The 22,097-nt window shown below is 55.0% G+C and overlaps 1 protein-coding gene across 1 annotated transcript in view; it reads right to left on the reverse strand.

Moving 5' to 3' along the window:
- The window catches only part of CACNA1A (calcium voltage-gated channel subunit alpha1 A), a 248,225-nt gene that overhangs the window by 29,504 nt on the left and 196,624 nt on the right, over window positions 1-22,097 (reverse strand). Inside the window, 8 exon segments of the mRNA XM_044994574.1 lie at window positions 181-288; window positions 1,322-1,427; window positions 8,566-8,662; window positions 11,920-12,047; window positions 13,118-13,268; window positions 14,317-14,417; window positions 14,663-14,728; window positions 16,272-16,388. Of these exon segments, the coding sequence (XP_044850509.1) occupies window positions 181-288; window positions 1,322-1,427; window positions 8,566-8,662; window positions 11,920-12,047; window positions 13,118-13,268; window positions 14,317-14,417; window positions 14,663-14,728; window positions 16,272-16,388 (874 nt within the window).

Raw genomic sequence — 22,097 nt, forward strand, 5'->3', positions numbered from 1 at the left:
CAGCGCGAGCCCCCGTGGTGCGAACGGGATGCTCAGCCCTGCGCAGCTCACCCTGCTGGGCAGCAGTGACCTGGCTAATGGGGGGCTGCGCTACGCCCTTCCCAGGGAAGTTCCCATGCCAGGGAGCCAGGCGGTCTGCCGAGCGCGGGGAGAGCGCGGGGAACAAGCAGGGAGGCTCACATTTGTGAGGGGTGACAAGGAGATCCAGGTTCTTGTGGGAGAGGTTGGGCCAGATGGCCATCATCTCCTTCCGCAGCTCGGCGTCCATCTGCTGCTTGTCGGCTCCTCCTGGAAGGCACCAGCCGGGGGGAAAGTCAGCGGCTGGGCATCGGAGCCCCAAAATATCAGATCCCCAGTGAAAGTGCTACTGTCCTGCTCCCTGGAGCAGCCAGGAGCTCCCTGCACAGCCAGCGCTCCTGCCCTGTTCAATACAGCGCCCCCTGCTGGAGTAGCCGGGAGCTCCCCCACAGCCAGCGCTCCTGCCCCGTTCAATACGGCGCCCCCTGCTGGAGTAGCTGGGAGCTCCCCCACAGCCAGCGCTAATGCCCTGTTCAATACAGCGCCCCCTGCTGGAGTAGCCGGGAGCTCCCCCACAGCCAGCGCTCCTGCCCTGTTCAATACAGCGCCCCCTGCTGGAGTAGCCGGGAGCTCCCCCACAGCCAGCGCTCCTGCCCCGTTCAATACGGCGCCCCCTGCTGGAGTAGCCGGGAGCTCCCCCACAGCCAGCGCTCCTGCCCTGTTCAATACAGCGCCCCCTGCTGGAGTAGCCGGGAGCTCCCCCACAGCCAGCGCTCCTGCCCCGTTCAATACGGCGCCCCCTGCTGGAGTAGCCGGGAGCTCCCCCACAGCCAGCGCTCCTGCCCTGTTCAATACGGCGCCCCCTGCTGGAGTAGCTGGGAGCTCCCCCACAGCCAGCGCTCCTGCCCTGTTCAATACAACACCCCCTGCTGGAGTAGCCGGGAGCTCCCCCACAGCCAGCGCTCCTGCCCTGTTCAATACAACACCCCCTGCTGGAGTAGCCGGGAGCTCCCCCACAGCCAGCGCTCCTGCCCTGTTCAATACGGCGCCCCCTGCTGGAGTAGCTGGGAGCTCCCCCACAGCCAGCGCTCCTGCCCTGTTCAATACGGCGCCCCCTGCTGGAGCAGCCAGGAGCTCCCCGCACAGCCAGCGCTCCTGCCCTGTTCAATACAGCGCCCCCTGCTGTGAGAGAGCAGGACTGGAGCAGTTGTGGATTTCGAGCAAGGCCCTGCCGGTAAGACCCCATCCTGCAGAGGAGCCAGCTCCCCACACCACTGCCCCAGGGCCAGAGCCTCACACTTGCCTTTGGCGATCTTGATGTCCAGCGCGGTCCTGATCAGAGCCATGAGGGTTGAGTTGAAGTGGACGGTGTTGTCGTCAGCCACAGGCAGGTCCATGCGGAGCAGCCTCTGCAGAGGGGCAAGCAGATGCGCGTCACCCTCACAGCCCCCCCACCCCAGAGGCCAGCGTGAGTTTCAAAACAGGGGAGCCCTGGGGAGAACTCTGAGATGCCACCGGGTTCAGTGCTCGGGGGATCCCCAATTCTTGCTAACCAACACCCCTCCCCCATCCCTTCTGGATGCTGATGGGCCTACCTGGGTGCCCAATGCCAATGAATGAGGCATTCCCTTTACAACATGCATCCTTGGCCTATACCTGTCTCCGTCCAGCTGAGGATCTCAGAGTGTGTTGCTGGCATTTGGGGATTAAACCTCAGCCACTGGTGGATGGGCCAGAATTATCCCCATTTTAGAGATGGGGAAACTGAGGCAACTGTCTCCCCATTATACACAGTGGCAGATTTGGGAATAGGACCCAGGAGTCCTGGCTCAGGCTCCTGCTTTAACCACTATTCAACATTCCCAACCCAGAGCCAAGATTAGAACCCAGGAGACCTGACTTCTAGCTCCCTTCTCTAACCACTAGACACCAAGCCCCTCCAACAACTGGGCAGAGAACCCAGAAGTCCTCTTCCAACCTCTAGACCCACCCCCTTCCTCTCTGGGTTGAAACCCTCCCCGCCTTCCCCAGAGTTCTTTCCAAAGGGCTCATGGACTTTAAAAAAAAAAAATTAAAATTAAGATAAAGAAATCAACAAAGAAAGAAACACAAACTCCACGTTGCAAGGCAGCAGCGCACTCGGCATCAGCAAAGGAAAACAGGGGAGCGATAGTCAGTGCTCACTGCACGGGATGCAGCCAGTCCCATCCAACAAAGCACGTTCCTTCCGGCGCCCAGGCAAGCCAGCGCCATGCCAGGGCTCATGCAGCGGCATGCAGCATGCGGCAGGAAGCATTCCCAGAGAACACATCGAGACTCATTCATAGCTCTGGTATAGTCTGCTCTAGAGTGAGAGGCCCGCAGGTTTTGTGCAAAGAATGGGTGCGTCCTCAAGGTGCGAAGGGAAGAAATGAAAAAAATCGACAGAAACTCGGCATTCCTCAGAGTTCAGGCTGTTGGGCAACAAGATGCTTCGGGTTGGATTGGACAGTGGCCGACCAGTGCATTAGCTAAGATAAGGCTGTGGACCATATGGAGATGGGGTTGGGGGACGGGGTCTCTTCCGGTCTTTAAAGGGATGTAACTGACGAAGGTGGGAGGGACAGCAAAACGAGAAGGGAAAAGACAGAGAGAGAGAGGGGAGTAGGACAGACAGGGAGGATGAAGAGAAAATTAGCATGAAGGTCCATCCAAGCGTGATGTCCAGAAAACTGCGATCTGCAGAGATCAGCATCAAGCACGGAGGTGCTGTGTCAGGGATTAGAGTGAGGGGGTGCAGCTCCACACCGCCCCATGGTTCGGGGAAGGAGCCCCCATCTTCCCCCTCCGGGCTCAGGACACTTTCACCTGTGCTGCGTTTTCAGCCCGTCAGCGATTGGGCACCCCAAGGCCCCAGCGACAGAACTACGTGGTCCTGATCACTGCTCTGTGGTTCGGCTCATGGGACGTTTGCCACATCCCTGAGCTAGGTTCAAATCCCACTTGGGCTGGAGTTGCTGTATCATTGCTGGTCCCCCCCAGGACCCTGCCTGATTATCCAGGTGTGGCCATGGTAGGGTCAGGGTAGTTGGACACACCCAGCCTCCCAGGTCTCTGCCAGACCTTCCCAAAATGCATCGCACTGTGTGAAAAGCACCCACCATCCTCCATGGCGAAGCATGATAGGAGATGGGCCCGGATTTTCCCAGAACGTCCTGGCACATGCACGGCTCTGCAGGGAGGGAGGCATGGACCGGCCACACCATGTTACCCGCTAACCTTGTCGAGTGACCCTGGAAGAGCCAGGTCACCCGCATGGTGCTCTCATTGGGCAGGCACCCAACACTGGGCAGGATTGGCCCATAACACTTGAGGTAGAAGGGACCAGGTTGGGTCTGGGATGGAGCTGCCTGGATCCCAGAGGGATCACAATCAGCCAAGACCCCTCCACACAGCACCAGTGCTCCTCTCGCAATGGTTTTCTGGACAGCAGCTGTCATGGCGTGAGCCAAGGGAGGGCATGGAAAAGACTCAGCAGGTATGAGAGACCCAGGTGGACTGAATGGAGAACCCAGCAGGTTTCAGATAGAGTGAGGGGAGCGGAGGAGCAAGGACTGATGGGCAGGCTGAGGAGAGGCTACTGAGTAAAAACAACATGGTGCAAATCTATTGCACCTGCCGTCTGAGGAGCTCTGTAAAATGGGGAAACTGAGGCACAGCCAGGGGAAGTGACTTACCCAGGAGGCAAATGGCAGAGCTGGGAATAGAACCTGGGAATCCTCACACTCAATTCAACCCTCTAACCACATTCCCTCCCCTAGCCAAGAACAGAACCTGGGAGTCCTGATTCCCTGCTCTTACCACTAGACATCACCCTCCTCCCAGATGCAGGAAGAGAGATGAGTCCTCAGTCCCATTGCTACACTAGCATCATACACATCAGCCTTCTCCTTTTCTGATGGGTCCAGTTAATGCAGTACAATCCCCTAGTGTGGACGCACTGTATAAAGTTGCTTATACCAGTAAAGCTATTTACATAAGGGAACGGCAGTACGTTATACTGGTTTAAGATGCTTTTATCTCAGTATAGCTGTGTCCACACTAGGAGTTCTACTGTTACAGCTACAGTCGTTAAAACCCACTCCCCTAACCCATGTGGTTGCACCAGGACAAACACCTCAGTCAATGTCCAGTGTGAAGGCTCAGGGTAGAACCCTTGCCTGCCCTGAGCTGCTCCGTGCTGCCATCTCTCTTAAAGCCCCAGCTCCTGGAGTCATGGGACAACCTCAGCTTTCATGTGAAAGAAAAAAGGACATTCCCAGCCCTCATGGTGCTGGAGGAAAATGTGACCTGGGCATAACTCTAAAGGCTCAGAAAGTAGGAGGCAAAGACAAGGCCAGGTCAATGTTACAGGCTTTTGCTGGCATAGCTTGGTCAGTCAGGGATGTGAAGAGGTGGGAACCCGACAGAGCTGTGCCAGCCGCTTCCAACGATCCCGTTTGCCCCACAGAACTCAGACCTACACCTCCTTTCCTTCGTCCACACCTCACCGGGCTCTCTTCAGTTTCTCTGTAGTGCCCATCACTGTGGGATCTAAGGGCTGATTCCCATGGAGGCCAGCGTTTGTCCCAGTAATAGCAGGGGTGTGACTCTTCCCACTATCGCTACACCGGTTCGCCCCCTAGTACGATGCAATTCTACCAAGATAAAGGCGCCTGGTCTCAATATGGCTTATTCCCCTTCCCACATGGGAACAGCTACAAGGCACCTTCCCAGCCACGGAGCAGTGGCCCTACTAGGAAGCGTGCTGGCATCGCGTAACAAAACCACACCCCAACGGAGTTCAACGGGTGTCAGCGTGGGGAGCCGGGCTCCGGCTTACACCCGAAAATGTTGCCGACCCAGTAACCACACTTAGGGATGTGATTTTTTTTAATGTGATTTCTATACTGGCAAAAGCCCTGGTCTAGACCTGGTTACATCGGCAGAGGAGTCTTTTGCCGATATCTGGGGAACGGGTCTAAGCTGTCTTGGGAGGCGCTGCGTCTCCAGCAGGCAGGCTTGCCAGTAGAGCTCACAGACCCGGCCTAAAGTGGCTGCAAGAGTCAGGCCCTGCCCCATCTTGGTCCTTAGAAGCCCCTGCCACCCGGCCAGGCGGCTGTGTGTGATCCCGGCTGGCCCTGCAGCTCAGATGGGAGAGGCCTGTGGTTCAGGTGCTGGAAGGACTCAGGTTCTGTTCTGGCCGGCAGCCTGGGATAGGGGCAGGAGCAAACACCCTGGGAGCAGCCTTCCCAAGCCTGGTGTAGGGACAATGGCCTTTGCCAATGGGCTGAACCCTACTGGGCACGGACAGACAGACGCACAGGGACACCACGCATGGGGGATAGACACGGTGAACGCTGGGTGGCTGCAGGAGCAATGAGGGGGCCTGCGACAGCGGAAGAAAAGAGGGGGGGGGAAGCCGTGGGTTATGGATCCACAGTCATAAACGGGAACCCTCCAAAATCGCCCTGGAGGGCAGTTCTAGCTTCCAAGGCGGGGGAACGGCAGGAGTGGGGGCAGGGAGAGAGAATGGAGGCGAGGTGAGACCCAGAGATGGGAAAGACTGAATGTGACGGGAAGAGGAGAGAAGCTGCTAGACAGGTGAGAACTGCATTGACAGAGAAAGGAGGCCGGGGATGAAAAGGGGCCGAGAGAGAAAGGTTAGTAGTGGAGGAGATTTTTGAAAGCAGCACAAGGGAGTTCCCCATAGGGCTGATTACAGATGGGGACCAGCTTCCCCGGCAGAGAACTGGGGCTTCCGAAGGAGGTGGCCTGGAGATCACGAGCGACTGGTCTCTGACACTGGCCCCATGTTCAGCCCTGGCCTGAGCAGACTCATCTGCAATTGAAGCTTCTGCAGTTTCACCTGCTTAATCCCAGGGCTGAAATTAGCTCCTGCCAAGCTGATCACGTGGGTAGAGCCCTGCACCTATGTGGAAGCCCACTGACTTCTCTGCTTCGGTTGCAAATCTGGGACCTTAGAGCTTGTCTCTGTGGGGAGACTGACCGGCACAGCTACGGCAGCATCACTATCCTGCTGCAGCTAGTCCAGTAATAACAACCCCGAGATCTACTCCATCAGATCTCAAAGCAGGTAACCACGGAGGTCGGTCTCATTATCACTGCGGCACAGAGAGGGGAAACGACTGGCTAGTCACCGAGCTGGAACCCAGCTCTCCTGAGTCCCAGTCCAGTGGCTCTACCCTCTAGGCCACACTGCCAGATTCACACTCTACCAGCTTCCACAAGAACTTCCCTCTGCAGACAAGCCCTGAGGCCACCGTTCCAGGTCACCGACTTGAGCTGAACAAAAACCAGCCTGGTTTCAATTCCACACAGCCTTTCCCATGGGTTTTTCATAGCATTTCAATCCTAGATCCTGCGGCCAGAGGGGCCCATTTCAACCATCCGGCTTGACCCTCCTGTAGAACTCAGGCCATGGGACGTCCCTGTTTGAACTCAAGCCGATATTTTAGAAAAAAAACCCCATCCAATCTTGATTTAAACACGGCCAATGCTGGAGAATCCATCCCAACCCTTGGTAAATCGTGCTAACGGTTAATTACCGCATTAAAAACGTGTGCCTAAATCTACACAGTCCAGCTTCAACTTCCAGCAACAGAATCTTGTTACATCTTTAGCTACATTTCAAATCACATCTTTAGGCCTTGGGCAGGTCCTCGCTGCAGTTAGCCCGAGTTATCCACACTCAAGTGACTCCTCTGGAGTCAACGCAGCTTGACTGAGAGAGGCCATAACACTCGAGTTGCAGCACCCACACATCTGTGGGTGTCGCTAGGACCTCTGGGGCGCATGGCGTGATTCTTTGTAGAGCAACAAGGTCAGAAATATGGTGTCACTGCTCATTGTCAGGCAAAAAAAGCCAAACAAATCTGATATTTTGAAAACAAATCCCCGGTCTAGATTACAAATCACAATTAAGATGATTAAAACTTGAAAGAAACTAAGCATCTAATTTCCTTTCTACCACTGAGGGTGTTTAGCTTCTCATACTTTGAAAGGTGAGGAAACTGAGGCACAGAGCCGTGACTAGCTTATGTTCACCCAGTGAATCTAAGACATTGCAAGGAACTGAATCAAGTTCTGCTGCACCCCAGCATGCTGCCTGAATCACTAGGCACAGCTGCCTCCAAGAGTCAATTTAACTTCCAGGACCTAACCTCCAGCTGCAATGTTGGAAACACTGCAGTCGGATCTTCGCATCCGAGGAAACAGCTTCCACTGGATCCCCGAGAAATTACGGTGAATGCCTATGGATGAAGCCTAAGCGTTGGCGAGATTTCCCAGGGCTCAGCACTCACCACTGGACCCAGACTGTCCAACAAGGCCAGAACTCAGTAGCTCACTCCTGGGTAGGCGTCAGAATGTTTGAAAATAAGGCTACTTATTTCAGTGCCCGAACGCTCATCTACCTGGGGCAATTTACCAGCGTAACTACACTGGCATACCCATACCGCGAGCGTCGCACCAGTGCAACTCCCAACTCTCATTCCGCAATCAGAGGCCCTTTGTTTGCTTTCTGGTGCTTGTTCAAAATAACCCAGAGAAAGGCACTCTAATGTCGGAATTCGAGGTTCCACATGGGGTGTTATACCGGTAAATGTCTCGGTGTGAACAGACTCTAAATCGGTGCTGAGCTCTTTTGAAAACTCTGGCCTGTGTGTTTCTACAGCGCCGAGGACAATGATCCCCGATCTTGACTGTGATGTCTACGAGCTCCTCTGATGCTAATGAGAGCGACCCTTTAAAATCCACTGCCTTGACTACGACCGTTCCCTCCCATCCCAGGACTAGCAATCAGTCCTCACTGATCATTCTGTGAAAGGAATGGACCAGATACTCTGAGCCATGGTGCCGCTGTATCGCCTGAGTCGCCTTTCCTTCCCTGGCCAACCTATTAGATTCTCATCCTCGGCCTGACCTAAACCACAACGAACTCAGTGGAAAGTCTTCACTGACTTCAATGGGTTCTAGATCAGGCCCACGAGGGATTTATGACCCCTGCCCTCTTCCCACTGTCCAGCTTTGAACTGGAACCTTTCAATTTCCATCCACCTGTCTCCCATCCATTGAGGAAATCTTTAATGACTGAGACGTGACAGGTCGGTCAGAGCTGTACGGATCATCCTACAGAGAAGGGTTCGACAAGGATGGGGTGGGGGAATTAACGTTTTAAAGCAATGTCTCTTCCACCGAATAAAAAAAGGAAGGGAAGAAGGAATCCTTAAAAAGGGGCTTGTAGAGAATTAACATGCACCTTGGACTTCAGTTCTTACCCACCCCAGCTGACTTGCCATAATGGAGTCTCTGAAACATGAAATGCTAACGGACTCAAACGGACACACCGTACTATTTAAGAGATTTGATCAAGGAAAAAAACACAAAGAAATGTATAAAAAGATATTGTATAGGCTGCGTTTTTAAAAAAATGTTTTGGTTAAAAAAAATTAAAAAAAAATTAAGTGAATTTGATTTGCATGTTTTTGTCTCTTTAATTTATTCTACCTTATAAGCAACCCGGGGTGGGCATTTCTTCCCTAACCCAAGGGGTGGAGACATATGCCTCAGCATCTCATACATATCCGTGAAAGTCATCCGGCCCCTGGTAGCGGAAAGGAAAAAAAAAAAAAGGCACGAAAAAATAGACAAGAGAGAGATGCAAAGAAGAAAAAAAATATTTTAAATCAATTTCAAAAGAAAGAACGGGAAAAAAAATGGAAGAAAAAAATGCCAAGATTACTTCGCTGCTTCTCAGCAGAAAGAGCGAGCGCTCACACACCTTTCATTCCTCCGGGTCACTAGCCAGCTTTGGGGGTGGGGGGAAGGGAACAGTTGATTCAGCAAAGCACTTAAGCTCCCATCGATCCACTGCCCAATGAAATCAATGGCAGTTTGTCCATTGCCTTCAGGGGGCACCGCATTCTGCCCTTGCTTAAGAGAAACGAGTGTGGGCACATGCTTAAGTGATTTGCTGGGCTCCTGGAGTCCTTTAGCCAACATTCCTCCTGGTGTTCTGGGAGGGAGGACTGCAGGATCGGGCCCTCTTTGTAGCAAAGAACAGGACAGAGAGAGATTTAGCTTTGAGCACGCCTCTTTGCCAATGCTGGAGAAGGTGGTGGGTGGGCGCGGGGGGGGGGGAGGTGGTGGACGGGGGGGGGCGGAGGGAAGGGATAAATGGCAGAGGTGTCAATGCAGTTTCCGTCCTCCCCAGATGAAAAAACTCAATGTGCGAAGGGTGGTGGTGGGGGGGGGGTGTACAGTGGTACAGATCCTCAGTGCCTAGCTTCAGCTGACAGCAAGCAGAAAGGGTTCAAAATCACCGAGATGCTCCATGCGGTACTGGGCGGACGGCATCCTCGTACGCATTCTGTGTGCTAAGGCCGTGAGTGGGTTACTCCTGGAGAAGTGCAGGATACCGAGATGTGTGTGTATATATATATATATATGAAATATATATATTAAAGAAACCATAAGCAACATTCATTCCGTTGATGCTAGCAGGTTTTAGTGTAAGTCAAACCTTGCAAGCAACCCTATGAGGGCATTTCTTGCCTAAGCCCAGTGGGGGAGAGATAACACGTAATAAACTGTACATATCCTTATAATGAATTCGGCCACTGCAAGAAGAATACAGGGGGTTAGTGCAGATGCTACAGGGCGAGACACACACAAACGGTCATGTACACACAGATCACAGCAAGGCTGCCAGGAATGGGTGCCCAGGCCAGCTAAGGCAACCTGCCTGGACTGACCTTGGGGGTGGGGGGTTGGATACACATTCCTGTGGGCTCCAGTGGGAGCTGAGGGCGCTTGGCCTTGGCAGAGTAGAGGCCTGGTGTTAAAATCGCTACTCCAGACCATCGCTGGCTAAGATGTCCTGGGAGGTGGGTCTGTTTTCGGGGAAACTGAGGCATGGAGCTGCAGGGTCGGGGGCAGTGACTTATTCAAGGTCACCCAGGGAGCCATCAGCAGAATTGGCGAGAGAACCCGAGTCCTGGCTCCCAGCCCCCTCTACTCTAAACCCCACATCCCATCCCGAGCTGGGGACAGAACCGGGGGTCCAGACCCATAGGCCTCTCCCGGGGCCTGACGCAAAGCCCAGTGAAGTCAATGCAACGGCTGCCCCTGACTCCAATGGGTTTGTGCTGGGGGAGGGGTGTCACTCATATGCAAAGGACCCTCGTGCCAAGGCGGGGGCAGGGTTATGTCTACCCCCCAGTGGCACGAGATCGGACTCGGGGGCCGGCTGGGAGCTCCTCCTGCTGGGCTTGGCAGGGCTTGCCAGGTAGGGTTGGCAGCGTAGACAAACACCTTAAACCTGGAAACAACGGGCATTTCCGCGAAACAGAACAGGGACGACATGGGACAGCACAACACCTGGGGTGGCGGCCCCCTGGCACAGAACTGAACACGACACTCCAGGAATCCTCCGCAGAGGATACACCAGGGGCAGAGGAGTCGGGATGGGGGTACATCCCCGAACGCCCTGTGTCTAGCTGGCGGCCTCTCCCTGGCACTGCCGATTGTGTCACCTAGCGGTGACTGTGTGGTGTCTCTGCAGAGCATATGGGGAGTTAGGGTGGGGGAGGAAAACAGGCCTGTGTTTTCCATCCAGTCAGCAATTCTGCAAGCTGTTACCCACTTCACAATGCGCTGTAATAATGGGAGAGCCCGGGGCACCACGGGACACCCCAGGGCCCTTTGATTTGCTTGGGAAGGGGGGGAGGGTTGGAGAGAATCCAGCTGCAAAAACCTAAAATTGAAAAAGGAAACATTAAACAGCAACACGATCCAAGAGCCTGCGCGTGCAGGGCCCCAGGGGGACACAGCGCCAGCCCAGGAGGGGTGGGCGGGCTTTGGGATCCGGTCTCCTCAGTGTACAGCTGGGTCAGTGCTCAGGGGGAACTGGCCCTGTCTGCCCCGAATCTGATCCTGGACAGACGATGTGGGAGGGGTTTGCTCTAATCTCCGGGCCAGCTGAGCTGTGCCAGCACACGGGAGCAGCACCTGCCCCGGAGAGTTGGCATTCAGCCACGAGAGAGGCCTCCATGTGCCGCCCCTCCTGGCAGCCGGAGGAGCACAGCCCCTGCCTGCAGGCCGGAGGACGTGAGGATCTGGTAGGGGAGGGAAGGAGGCAGCCAGGCGGGCAGAGAACTTACTGTTCTGTGTGACTAACAAGGGCTGCTTCTAGGAGGCTTTGGCCGGCTTTGTCCAGGAACTAACCCACGGCAGCGGCTACCCAGCAAACCAGGGTATTGACTAGGACCAACCTCCCCCCGCCCACTGCAAAGGGTTCTCGGCTCAGGAGACGCTGGCTGATGGCTCCTTCCCATGGTGCTTGGACCCCAGGGTGCCCTGCACCCCCTTCGCCCAGCCCTAGAAACTTCCAGATGGGCCTGGAAACTTCAGACCCTACAAGAACCCAGGCATCTGAGCCGATGTCTGCGCTGGATTGTCCAGAGTAGGCCATCTAGCCCCGTATCGCCATGGCACTGACTCAGATCCATGGCCCACCAAGCCAAGTCACTGCTCATCCCTGGAATAGTGGATTAGAGCGAGGGCACCTGGGGCCCGTATCCACTCCCCTTCCCGAGCTGGGCATAGAATCCAGGAGTCCTGACACCCAGCCCCAACCAGGCTCTGACAGCTAGATCCCACTCCCCCTTGACCTGGTTCTTTCTGCCCCCCCCCTTTCCCCAGCCCCCCAAAAGTCAGTTCTCTGCTGATGCAGGAGGCTCATCTCGGCTCCCCTGCAGACATGGACAAATCCGAGCCCTCCAATCTTCCCTTCGAGGGAGGGAGGGGAGCCCCAGCTGCTGGGTGGGGGCAGGAGGTGCGGGATGAGGGTGAGCTCCTTACCAAGCGGCGGGGTCGTACTCTGCCCACACACGCACGTACTCGTCCAGGTGGTGGGGCCCCAGGATGGAGGAGTCTCGGGTCAGGTACTCAAAGTTGTCCATGATGACGGCCACAAACAGGTTCAGCATCTGCAGCAGGATGGGTTGGGGCATGGAGGGGGGGGGAAAGACAGAGGCAGAGGCATATTGAACAAGTAGTTCAGTGCAGACAAGAACCCAGGGGTGAAATCCCGCAGTCCTTGCCATGGCGGGGCTCTGAGCGCTCCAACGCCTCCTCTTCCCGTGCGTCTCTCGCTCACGTTTTGGTCATTCTCCCACTCCCCATCTTCCCTTTGCTCGTGCAGCATGCACATACCACTGTGCACACACCTGTCATCATACACACGCCAACACACACAGAGGCATGCCAATGAGTACATACGTGTCCATATGCATCAACACATAATAAAATACACACACAACTGGCACAAACATGCAACACACACATACACACACCACATATGTGCATTGCATACATGCAACCCATAAACCATAATATGCCAATGTGCACACACATGTACTCACATGCACGTGTGTACACACATGCCAATGTGCACATATGCGTACTCACACACAGCACATGCACACATCTATATGCACATATGCGTACTCACACACAGCACATGCACAGTACATACATGTACATATGCATCAATACATACTAAACCACACATACAACTGACATAAACATGAAACACACACACACAATTCCCACATACACACACCACATACATGCATTGCATACAGGCAACTCACAAACCATATGCCAATGTGTACACACACGCCAATGTGCACACACATGTACTCACACAGCATGTGCACACACATGCCAATGTGAACATACGTACGCACACATCTGCTAACATGCAAACCCACACGTACAAGTCATCACACACAACTCGTGCACGTGCCGTTATGCACGCACGTATACACACGTCAACACAGCTCCCCCAGGCGTGCACAGAGCACCCTCACACCGATGGGCACACACCTACAAATACCCTCACAGCTCATACACGCAGCGTGCACACATGCCAAGCCACACAGATACACCTGTCAAGGCACACCCAGCTCCCCCACGCCGCACACGCGGCCCCACGCACGCCAGCACACTCACGCCTCAGGCCTGCTGCTCCCTGCCCAGCTCCCCGCAGACTCACCAGGAAGGAGCAGAGGAAAATGAAGGAGACAAAATAAAAATAGGCGAACTCGTTGCCACACTCTTTCTCCTTGATGCCTGAGTTCTCGTCGCAGGGCTTCCCGCTCAGACAGGACAGCATGATCTCGTGCCAGGCCTCGCCTGTGGCGCTCCTGCAGCCGCACAGAGAGGGAGGGGGAAGTGTGTTGGGAGGGCAGGGCAGGGCTGGGGGAGCAACCCAGGCAGCTCTGTCCCAGTCCCCTCAGGAATGACGCTTGACACGTCTACAGCGTCATTCAGCGTAAAGCGCTTACAGGGATGGGTTTTTTCCAGCTGTTTATACTCGGATCCCTCGCCTGGCACTGAGGTGCAGCCACCTCTGGGGTGGGGGACGGGGGCTGTTTATATTCGGATCCCTCGCCTGGCACTGAGGTGCAGCCACCTCTGGGGTGGGGGACGGGGGCTGTTTATACTCGGATCCCTCGCTTGGCACTGAGATGCAGCCACCTCTGGGGTGCGGGACGGGGGCTGTTTATATTCGGATCCCTCGCTTGGCACTGAGATGCAGCCACCTCTGGGGTGGGGGCTGTTTATATTCGGATCCCTCGCCTGGCACTGAGGTGCAGCCACCTTTGGGGTGCGGGACGGGGGCTGTTTATATTCGGATCCCTCGCTTGGCACTGAGATGCAGCCACCTCTGGGGTGGGGGCTGTTTATATTCGGATCCCTCGCCTGGCGCTGAGGTGCAGCCACCTCTGGGGTGGGGGACGGGGGCTGTTTATATTCGGACCCCTTGCCTGGCGCTGAGGTGCAGCCACCTCTGGGGTGGGGGACGGGGGCTGTTTATACTCGGATCCCTCGCCTGGCGCTGAGGTGCAGCCACCTCTGGGGTGCGGGACGGGGGCTGTTTATATTCGGATCCCTCGCTTGGCACTGAGATGCAGCCACCTCTGGGGTGGGGGCTGTTTATATTCGGATCCCTCGCCTGGCGCTGAGGTGCAGCCACCTTTGGGGTGCGGGACGGGGGCTGTTTATATTCGGATCCCTCGCCTGGCGCTGAGGTGCAGCCACCTCTGGGGTGGAGCTTGGGGGCTAATTACCAGCCGGACAACCCATGGCATTAGAGCAAGCTATCCCAGGAGGTCAGTTTCCTTGCAATTGTAGTGGGGATGGGACACGGATCTCTGCACAGTCCAGCTTCTGCCAGGGACAGGGTCTCACCTAAACAGAAGCATGAGGGCCTGGAAGAAGGTGCGGAAGTTATTGTGTTCTGTGATAGCCGAGTCCTCCTCTTCGTCTTCGATGCCAATGTTACCGAACACCTGCAAAGGCAGAGGGCCCTCAGACAGCAACGGGGATGGGGCCTCATCTCTCTCCTGCAGACAGCCTGCTCCAGCACCCAGGCACAGCTGGCTTGGAGCCCAACGCAGCCCTAACCCCCATGTGTGTGCGGAGGATCCACTCCCAATCCAAGGCACGAGCGCTGGGATTCCCACGCCCGGTCTCCGCCCCGCAGAATGGCCTGTGACGGTGTCCTGCCCCCCGAGCTGGCCGGCCTGACACTCACCTGCATGCCGATGATGGCGTAGATGAAGAAGAGCATAGCAATCAGCAGGCAGACGTAGGGAAGGGCCTAGGGAGAGAAGCAGAGCAGGGCACGTCACTCATGGGGGGCTTTAACCCTTGCGCCCTGCCAGGCTAATCGCTTCCCCCTGTACTGGGCCAGCGGCTGCTTCTCCATTCAACGCAGCAAAATCCAGCTCCCACCCCTCATGTGCACCATTGGCTGGATCACAGGGGGAGCATCTCTCCTCGCCCGCCCGCCCGTGTCTCCTCCAGCGCTCAGCACGGGGAAGGCACAGACGGGGAAGAGACCTGCCGCCACAGCAACACCGACCCAATCCACGGCCTACTGAAACCAGAGGGAGGCTGTCATTGCTTCCCCAGGCACCCACCCTGCGCCAGGGGAGTCAGCAACTGAGGTGGGAACAGCACCTGGATGCCACCCTGCTGAGAGACTTTGAGATAGATAGATAGAGGGGGAGGATGGGGATAGATAGATAGATAGAGGGGGTGGATGGGGATGGATAGCTAGATAGAGGGGGTGGATGGGGATAGCTAGATAGAGGGGGTGGATGAGGATAGCTAGATAGATAGATAGATAGATAGAGGGGGTGGATGAGGATAGCGAGATAGATAGAGGGGGTGGATGGGGATAGCTAGATAGATAGATGGGGAGGATGGGGATGGATAGATAGATAGAGGGGGTGGATGGGATAGATAGATAGATAGATAGATAGAGGGGGAGGATGGGGATAGATAGATAGATAGATGGGGAGGATGGGGATGGATAGATAGATAGAGGGGGTGGATGGGATAGATAGATAGATAGAGGGGGTGGATGGGATAGATAGATAGATAGATAGATAGATAGATAGATAGAGGGGGAGGATGGGGATAGATAGATAGATAGATGGGGAGGATGGGGATGGATAGATAGATAAAGGGGGTGGATGGGTATAGATAGATAGATAGATAAAGGGGGTGGATGGGTATAGATAGATAGATAGATAGATAGATAGAGGGGGAGGATGGGGATAGATAGATAGATAGATAGAGGGGGAGGATGGGGATAGATAGATAGATAGATGGGGAGGATGGGGATAGATAGATAGATAAAGGGGGTGGATGGGTATAGACAGATAGATAGATAGATAGATAGAGGGGGTGGATGGGGATAGATAGATAGATGGGGAGGATGGGGATAGATAGATAGATAGATAGAGGGGGTGGATGGGGATAGCTAGATAGATAGATGGGGAGGATGGGGATAAATAGATATAGATAGATAGATAGAGGGGGTGGATGGGGATAGATAGATAGAGGGGGAGGATGGGGATGGATAGATAGATAGAGATGTGTATGGGGATGGACGGATGGAAGGGTGTGTATGGGATGGCTGGATAGACAGAGTACAAGTGGATGGATGGGTTTCTATGGGGATAGACAGAGGGGTCTGTATGGGGACAAACGGACAGATGTGGAATCAATACATTTTCAGAGCCAAGGGTCCAGCCCGCATACGCTAAACCTTGGGCCGTCACAATGGGTCAGTCGTTCAGTGAGTCAGTCGCTGGGTTCCTGGCCCCCTGGCCCAGCCCCCCGTCCCCAGTCACCTTAAAGGACTGGACAAAGGTCCACAGCAGGATGCGGATGGTGTAGCCCTGACGCAGGAGCTTGATGAGGCGGGCAGCACGGAACAGACGCAGGAAGCTCAGGTTGATGAAGTTGTTCTGCGGGGATGACAGGAAGGAGAGGTGAGCGCTACCCGTGGGCGCAAGAGGGGAGATCCCCACCCCCAGGGGAGACTGCCCTGGACGTGTGCCCGAATCCACGCAGCACCGCAGGGGAACAACCCAGGGAAACATCAGCTCAACGCACATGATTAACCCACCAACTCACAACTAAAACGAAATACACGGAGAACTCAAGAAAGTATTAACAAAATAATAACAACACCATCAATTGTGATCATTATTAGCAATGAATAGCAACTGTTTATAACAACCAATACTACTAATTATTATTATTCACAATGCCATTAATTAATAACTAATGATAAATAGCAGCAATGCATAATATTAACAAATAATAGATAATAAATGATTATAATACACAATGCTATTACTAATTGTTATAAGATAAATAAATGATAATGCATAGTATTAAACCAATGATATAACCAATAATACCACTGATAAATAATAAATGATATTGCAATGCATATTAATAAATAATAGTAATATAACACATAATACTATTAATATAAACAATACCAAATCATGATAATTATAATACACAATAAATAAATATAATGATTATAATGCATTGGATGCTATTAAGAATAAAATGAATGTTAATGAATTAATAGTGTTGTTAATAATTTAATACAAATAAATGATAAATAATATTAATACAAATAATGATACTCCACCGTGACAATGAATGATCACACTATTAACAAATCCCAGCACGGAAGCCACCCAACAATCTCCACCCACCAGCCATCCCTGAAAAAGGGGAAACGAACATAAAGGAAACTAACAAGCCGGGCTCATCCAATTGGGAACTCCATGGTTATTCGTCAATATCAGGGTTATATATTGTTAACTATCTCAACAACCAAATGCACTGATATTTTCTGACACAAGCAGGTAGAGCATCGTGGGGTCACATCACACATGTACGATGCACACACAACCAGAGAGAATGAAAGCAGGACAAGTGCCGGCAGAGGGGGAGTCCGGGGTGGGAAGGTATCTGGGGACACAGATCACATGTGATGACTGGGACCTCAAATGCATCTGTCTCTGTGCACCCAACAGCCACGCTGGGATGCTCCCTGGAATAACTTCTTGAGGCTGGCGGGGGGGGGGGCGGGGCTCAGCCTGCGGCACGGACAATTCAGGGGGGTTTTGCTCCAAGGGATGGGGAGGGGAGGACCAAGAGGCCGGGAAGCTCCACGCGTCCTGTTGGTTTCACGAAGATGCATTTTGGACCCCTCTCCACGCAGGAGGGGACGGCATGTGGCTGCTGGGACCGGGCTGAGCAGTGCAAAGTGTGGGAGGCTCTGGAGTTCCCACAGGGCACTGGCTGCTGGAGTTGGGCAATTCTGCCTGGCGCTTGGGCTGGAGGTCAGTTAATCGGCGGCACAGGCTGTGTGATGCAGCTCCTAGGTTAACCCTTGAGGTCCCCCCGCCTTTTCTAAGAGACAAACTCGCTCCTGGCATGTAGCCTCTGCTCCGGCTCGGCTCTGGGGTCTGTTTCCCTCTGCCAATCAATGCACAAGCCCACCCTGGAAATTAAATTAAAGGACTTGGCTCCTACATCCATTGCTATGTTTCCAGCCTCCCCCAGCCTGGATCAGTCTGATCCCTTCTCTCCCCATCCAGAGGGCGGGAGGGACAAATGGAGCAGTGGGGCTGTACTGGGTGACCCCCTGGCTTCCGTGGAAGGTGAAGGTACTCAGACACACGGGGCATACAGGGGTCTTGCCTTGGTGCTCCCTAATGGGGAATTCTCCCCAGCGGCCAAGAGCATGGCTGGACAGCATCCTCCTGCTGCCTGTGGGAAGCCCTGCCGGGCAAGAAGAAACCCCTGTGTTTCCAGGGAGCAGCTGTGTAGCTGCACAACACTCACCACGGGACTCGTGCAACTGCACAGCAGACATCACAAGACGTATGTGGCCACACAACACGCACCATGGGACTCGTGTACAGACGCACAACACATGCCACGGGACTCTTGTGTAATCTCATGACCCAGGCCGTGTGATCCTTGTGCAACAGCCAAACGTGCCCGAAAAAGCTTGTGCAGTCGCACAATGCGAGCCACAAGACTTGTGCTGCCACACAACATGCACCACCAGGGCTCTGTATCCAACACATCCCATGTGACTCTTACAATTGCACAGAACAGGCCACGTGACTCACACACAACATAGCCCAGAGCCCCTTGTGTAGTTACACAATGCACAGCAGGGAACTCCTGTGTAGTTAACACAGGTCCAAGGACCTGGCTGTACAATTACACAACAGATTGGAGCTGCTGTGTAACTACACAATATACACTACAGGCCAATGCACCAACCCATGGTTCCCAGTGTGTGGGCACTTCTCTCCAGTCCCGCCCTGCACGGACATGGGGAGGTCTGGCTGCTCCCTGCCCCGCAGAAGCTGCCCTGGCGTGTTCCCAGAAGCGGTGAGCCACCCCTCCAAGGAGTGAGTGTAACCTACGGACTCCAGGGGGGAGCATGCGGCAGCACCCTCGGGGGGCAATGGCAGCAGCACCGATTTATCAGCCTCCCAAACCGACTGAGAAATCGAAAGCGCGGCTCATGCGGGAGCACGGCACAAAAAGGCCCCCACCTCTGCAGAGAGAGAGAGAGAGAGAAACGGGGGGGGGGGGGGAATGGAGAAGGGAGGGGATCTTCCGTCGTCCCACCCAGGAAGCTCTTCCAATAGTCTCAGATCCTTTCCACCCTCCTCTCTGCCCCCTTCTCCCCTCTCTTGGATCTTATGTCTGAGTGAAACGACAGGGTCCATCCCCTCAGCCCTGGCCCCCTACGCCGCCTGGGTAATCCCAGGGGACGCAGAGCTGGTGACCTGGTTTCCAGCTTGCCCCAGACGCTCCCCGCTGGTAGGGCTCAGTCCAGCTCCTGCTGGGATGAGGGGTGGGGTCGGTGTCATGCATGGAAAAGGGGGCAGCCTCGCCGTGGAGAGAGCACTCCCCTCTTGCCGCTAGAGGGCACTGCCAAGGGGGCAGGGGGCGGTTGGAGGAGTGTGAGGCTCGCCCGGCTGTTGGCAGGGAACCCGCCAAGGGTACGTTACACTCTGAGGCAAACTCAGCCCTCTAGGGCCCTGGGGAGGGGAGAGTGGTGGGGAGGAACAGCAGCAGGGCGCAGGGGGAGGGAGAGCATGTGCCAGTGTTAGGGTGGGGTGTGGAGGCGGGGGAGTGCGCGCATGGATCTGCGTGTGAATGTGTGTGAGGTGCGTGTGCAGGCAGCGGGGATGGGGGGAATGAGTGTGTGTGTGGGGGGGTGCACACCTGGGGGAAGTGTCCACGTGTGACACGTGTGTGGATAGGAGGCCATTTCCATGTGCACATGTGGGGCCCAGACAGGCATAGGCCCTTCTTTGCTCCTTCCTGGTTTCCATCCCCCCCTGCCCATCCTGCACTGCCTCTCAACCAACAGCGATGGGGGGAGCAGTCCCTGCCGCTGTCAGCTGACTTGCCTCTTGGTTCCTTCTTCCCTCCGGTGCGCTCGTGACCCCAGCCCCCAACCCTCAGAGGGTCAGAGCCGCGTCCCTGAGAGTCCTCAGCTAGCTGTAGATCTGAGCCGATACCGTGTGCAGACAGAGGGAGAGGTGAGCCGCCTGCTACATAACCTGGGGACCTGCTCTCCTCTTTCTGAGCAGCCACTGGGATCTCCCCAGGATCCCTCTATGTGGAGATCCACCCGTCCACCTGGGGCCTATCCCTTGGTCCACCCACATCTCTACCTAAGGATCTCGCCGTCTACCTGAGAGTCCGGCCAACCCTTTCTCAGGAGATCAACCCCTGGGTCTGGGGGATCTCTCGCCCTCCGACTCAGCGCCATCCCCCAGTTTGTGACACACCGTATCGCTCAGCCTCCACTAGGCCCTTTGAACAGAAAGGCAAGTACAGAGGCTTTTTCTTTTTCGCTACTTTGTTTCAAAGATCCGTCCATCTGGAGGAAAGAAGGAAGGAAGGAAGGAAGGAAGGAAGAGAGAAAAGACAGCAGGCTCGCCAGCTAGCTGCAGGCAGTTCCCAGCGCAGTAACTCATGCAATGCAGAGATGAGAGAGTGCTCTTCGATAATGCATTTAGGCTTCAGAAAGATATTCAACCAACCAGATTCTAGATGTAGATGTTGAGATGAATAGGAGGAGAGGAGTTGGGGGCAGAGGGGGTTGTTTAGTGTCACAGGTTGATTGGCAACCAGCGTAACACACGGAGATGGAGCGACAGATTGAGGACGGGGTGTTTTGTCGTGGGGGGGGGTGGGAGGCGGGGGACGTTCAGAAATATTAGTTGGCATGGATACACAGACCGATTCAGAGATGGACACATGGATTTTTCATAGTGCATTTTGATTGGATGACATTTTCAGAGGGCGTCGCCCCAAAATAGCACAGTATAAAGAGACAGCATGGAAAGAAGATAAGACAAGAGAGACAGTCATTGTAGAGAGCACACAGCACGAGGCAGGAGACTCCCGACCCACCCGCACAGGGCAGCGCCAGCACCCAACCCCACTCCCCTGCCTGCCGAGGGAGCGAAGGGCCTGGGGTCTCCCCGGCGCTCGGGACCGTGCCCTCCGGCGCAGACCCAAGCATCCAGCCTCCATGGCTTTGCCACCTCAGGCTGAGGTCTTCATCCTCGCGGCTCCTCCCTCCCCCGACCCTGGGAGATGGGTCAGGAAACTGAGGCACAGAGAGGGGAAGAGACGCCCCCAAGATCAGACAGCAAGTCAGTGGCAAAGCTGGATGAGAACCCAGGAGTCCTAGTTTCCAGCCCTGTCCTCTTTTCTGGGGCTAGCAGCCCTATCCACACAGTTGCACTGGGCCAGAGGGTCTCCAGAGGCCTGCAGGTTCTTGGTTATTTCTGAAGGAAGGGCCCGCATGCCGTGTTCCCGTCCCCCCCAGCCCTCCAGAGTTTGCACTGCCGCAGAGCTCTCCTGCCAGCTCGGGTCCATTGCGTTTACATGGTACAGGCCATCGAGGGCAAGAGCAGGTTGAGACGGTCGTGCAAGGGGCCAGCCCCTGACATAGGCATCACCAGTGGCACGCAATGGCTTGGCAGGGCGAGGAGGGGCCTTCGAAAGGGATTTGTGTGCTAGGCTGGATTGGCAAAGGTCCACCCACCAGCAAACCCCACTCCTTGCTGCCAGGGCCTGGCCCCTCGTTCTGCCTGCCTCTGGGATCCCATTGGGATCCCACTGGATCTGCCAGCCCCCTCCTATCCCCAGACCCACAGACCAGGAGAACCCAAACCTCACAAGTGCCAGGAAGCACAGACCCCATTTTGGCAGAGACGCGCGCTAGGGCAGGCTAGGTGGCGTCTGAATGTGGGTGGGCAGACAGGTGTGTGAGACGCCAAGGGGTGTGACTTACACTCCTTTTGCACACCCACTGACTAGTGTGTCTTGCACACTCAGGGGGTTGGAAGGCAGCTCTCAGAAGGTAGTAAGAGCATTTGAAGCAGTTTCACTGAGATCAGGATCTGGGTCTCTGTCACCAGGGGATCCCGGGAGGGATAGGCCTTGCCTGGGAGCAGAGTTGGGACACCCGAGTTCTATCCCCAGCGCTGGGGGTGTGGCCTAGTGCTTACAGCAGGAAGGAAGAGAGGTTTAGGACACCTGGGTTCCCAGCCTCTGGGTGGGAGGGAGCGTGTCCTAGTGATTACAGGAGGAGACTGGGA

Source organism: Mauremys mutica, chromosome 20 (assembly GCF_020497125.1).
Source record: "Mauremys mutica isolate MM-2020 ecotype Southern chromosome 20, ASM2049712v1, whole genome shotgun sequence".
In the NCBI taxonomy this organism is placed as follows: Eukaryota; Metazoa; Chordata; order Testudines; family Geoemydidae; genus Mauremys; species Mauremys mutica.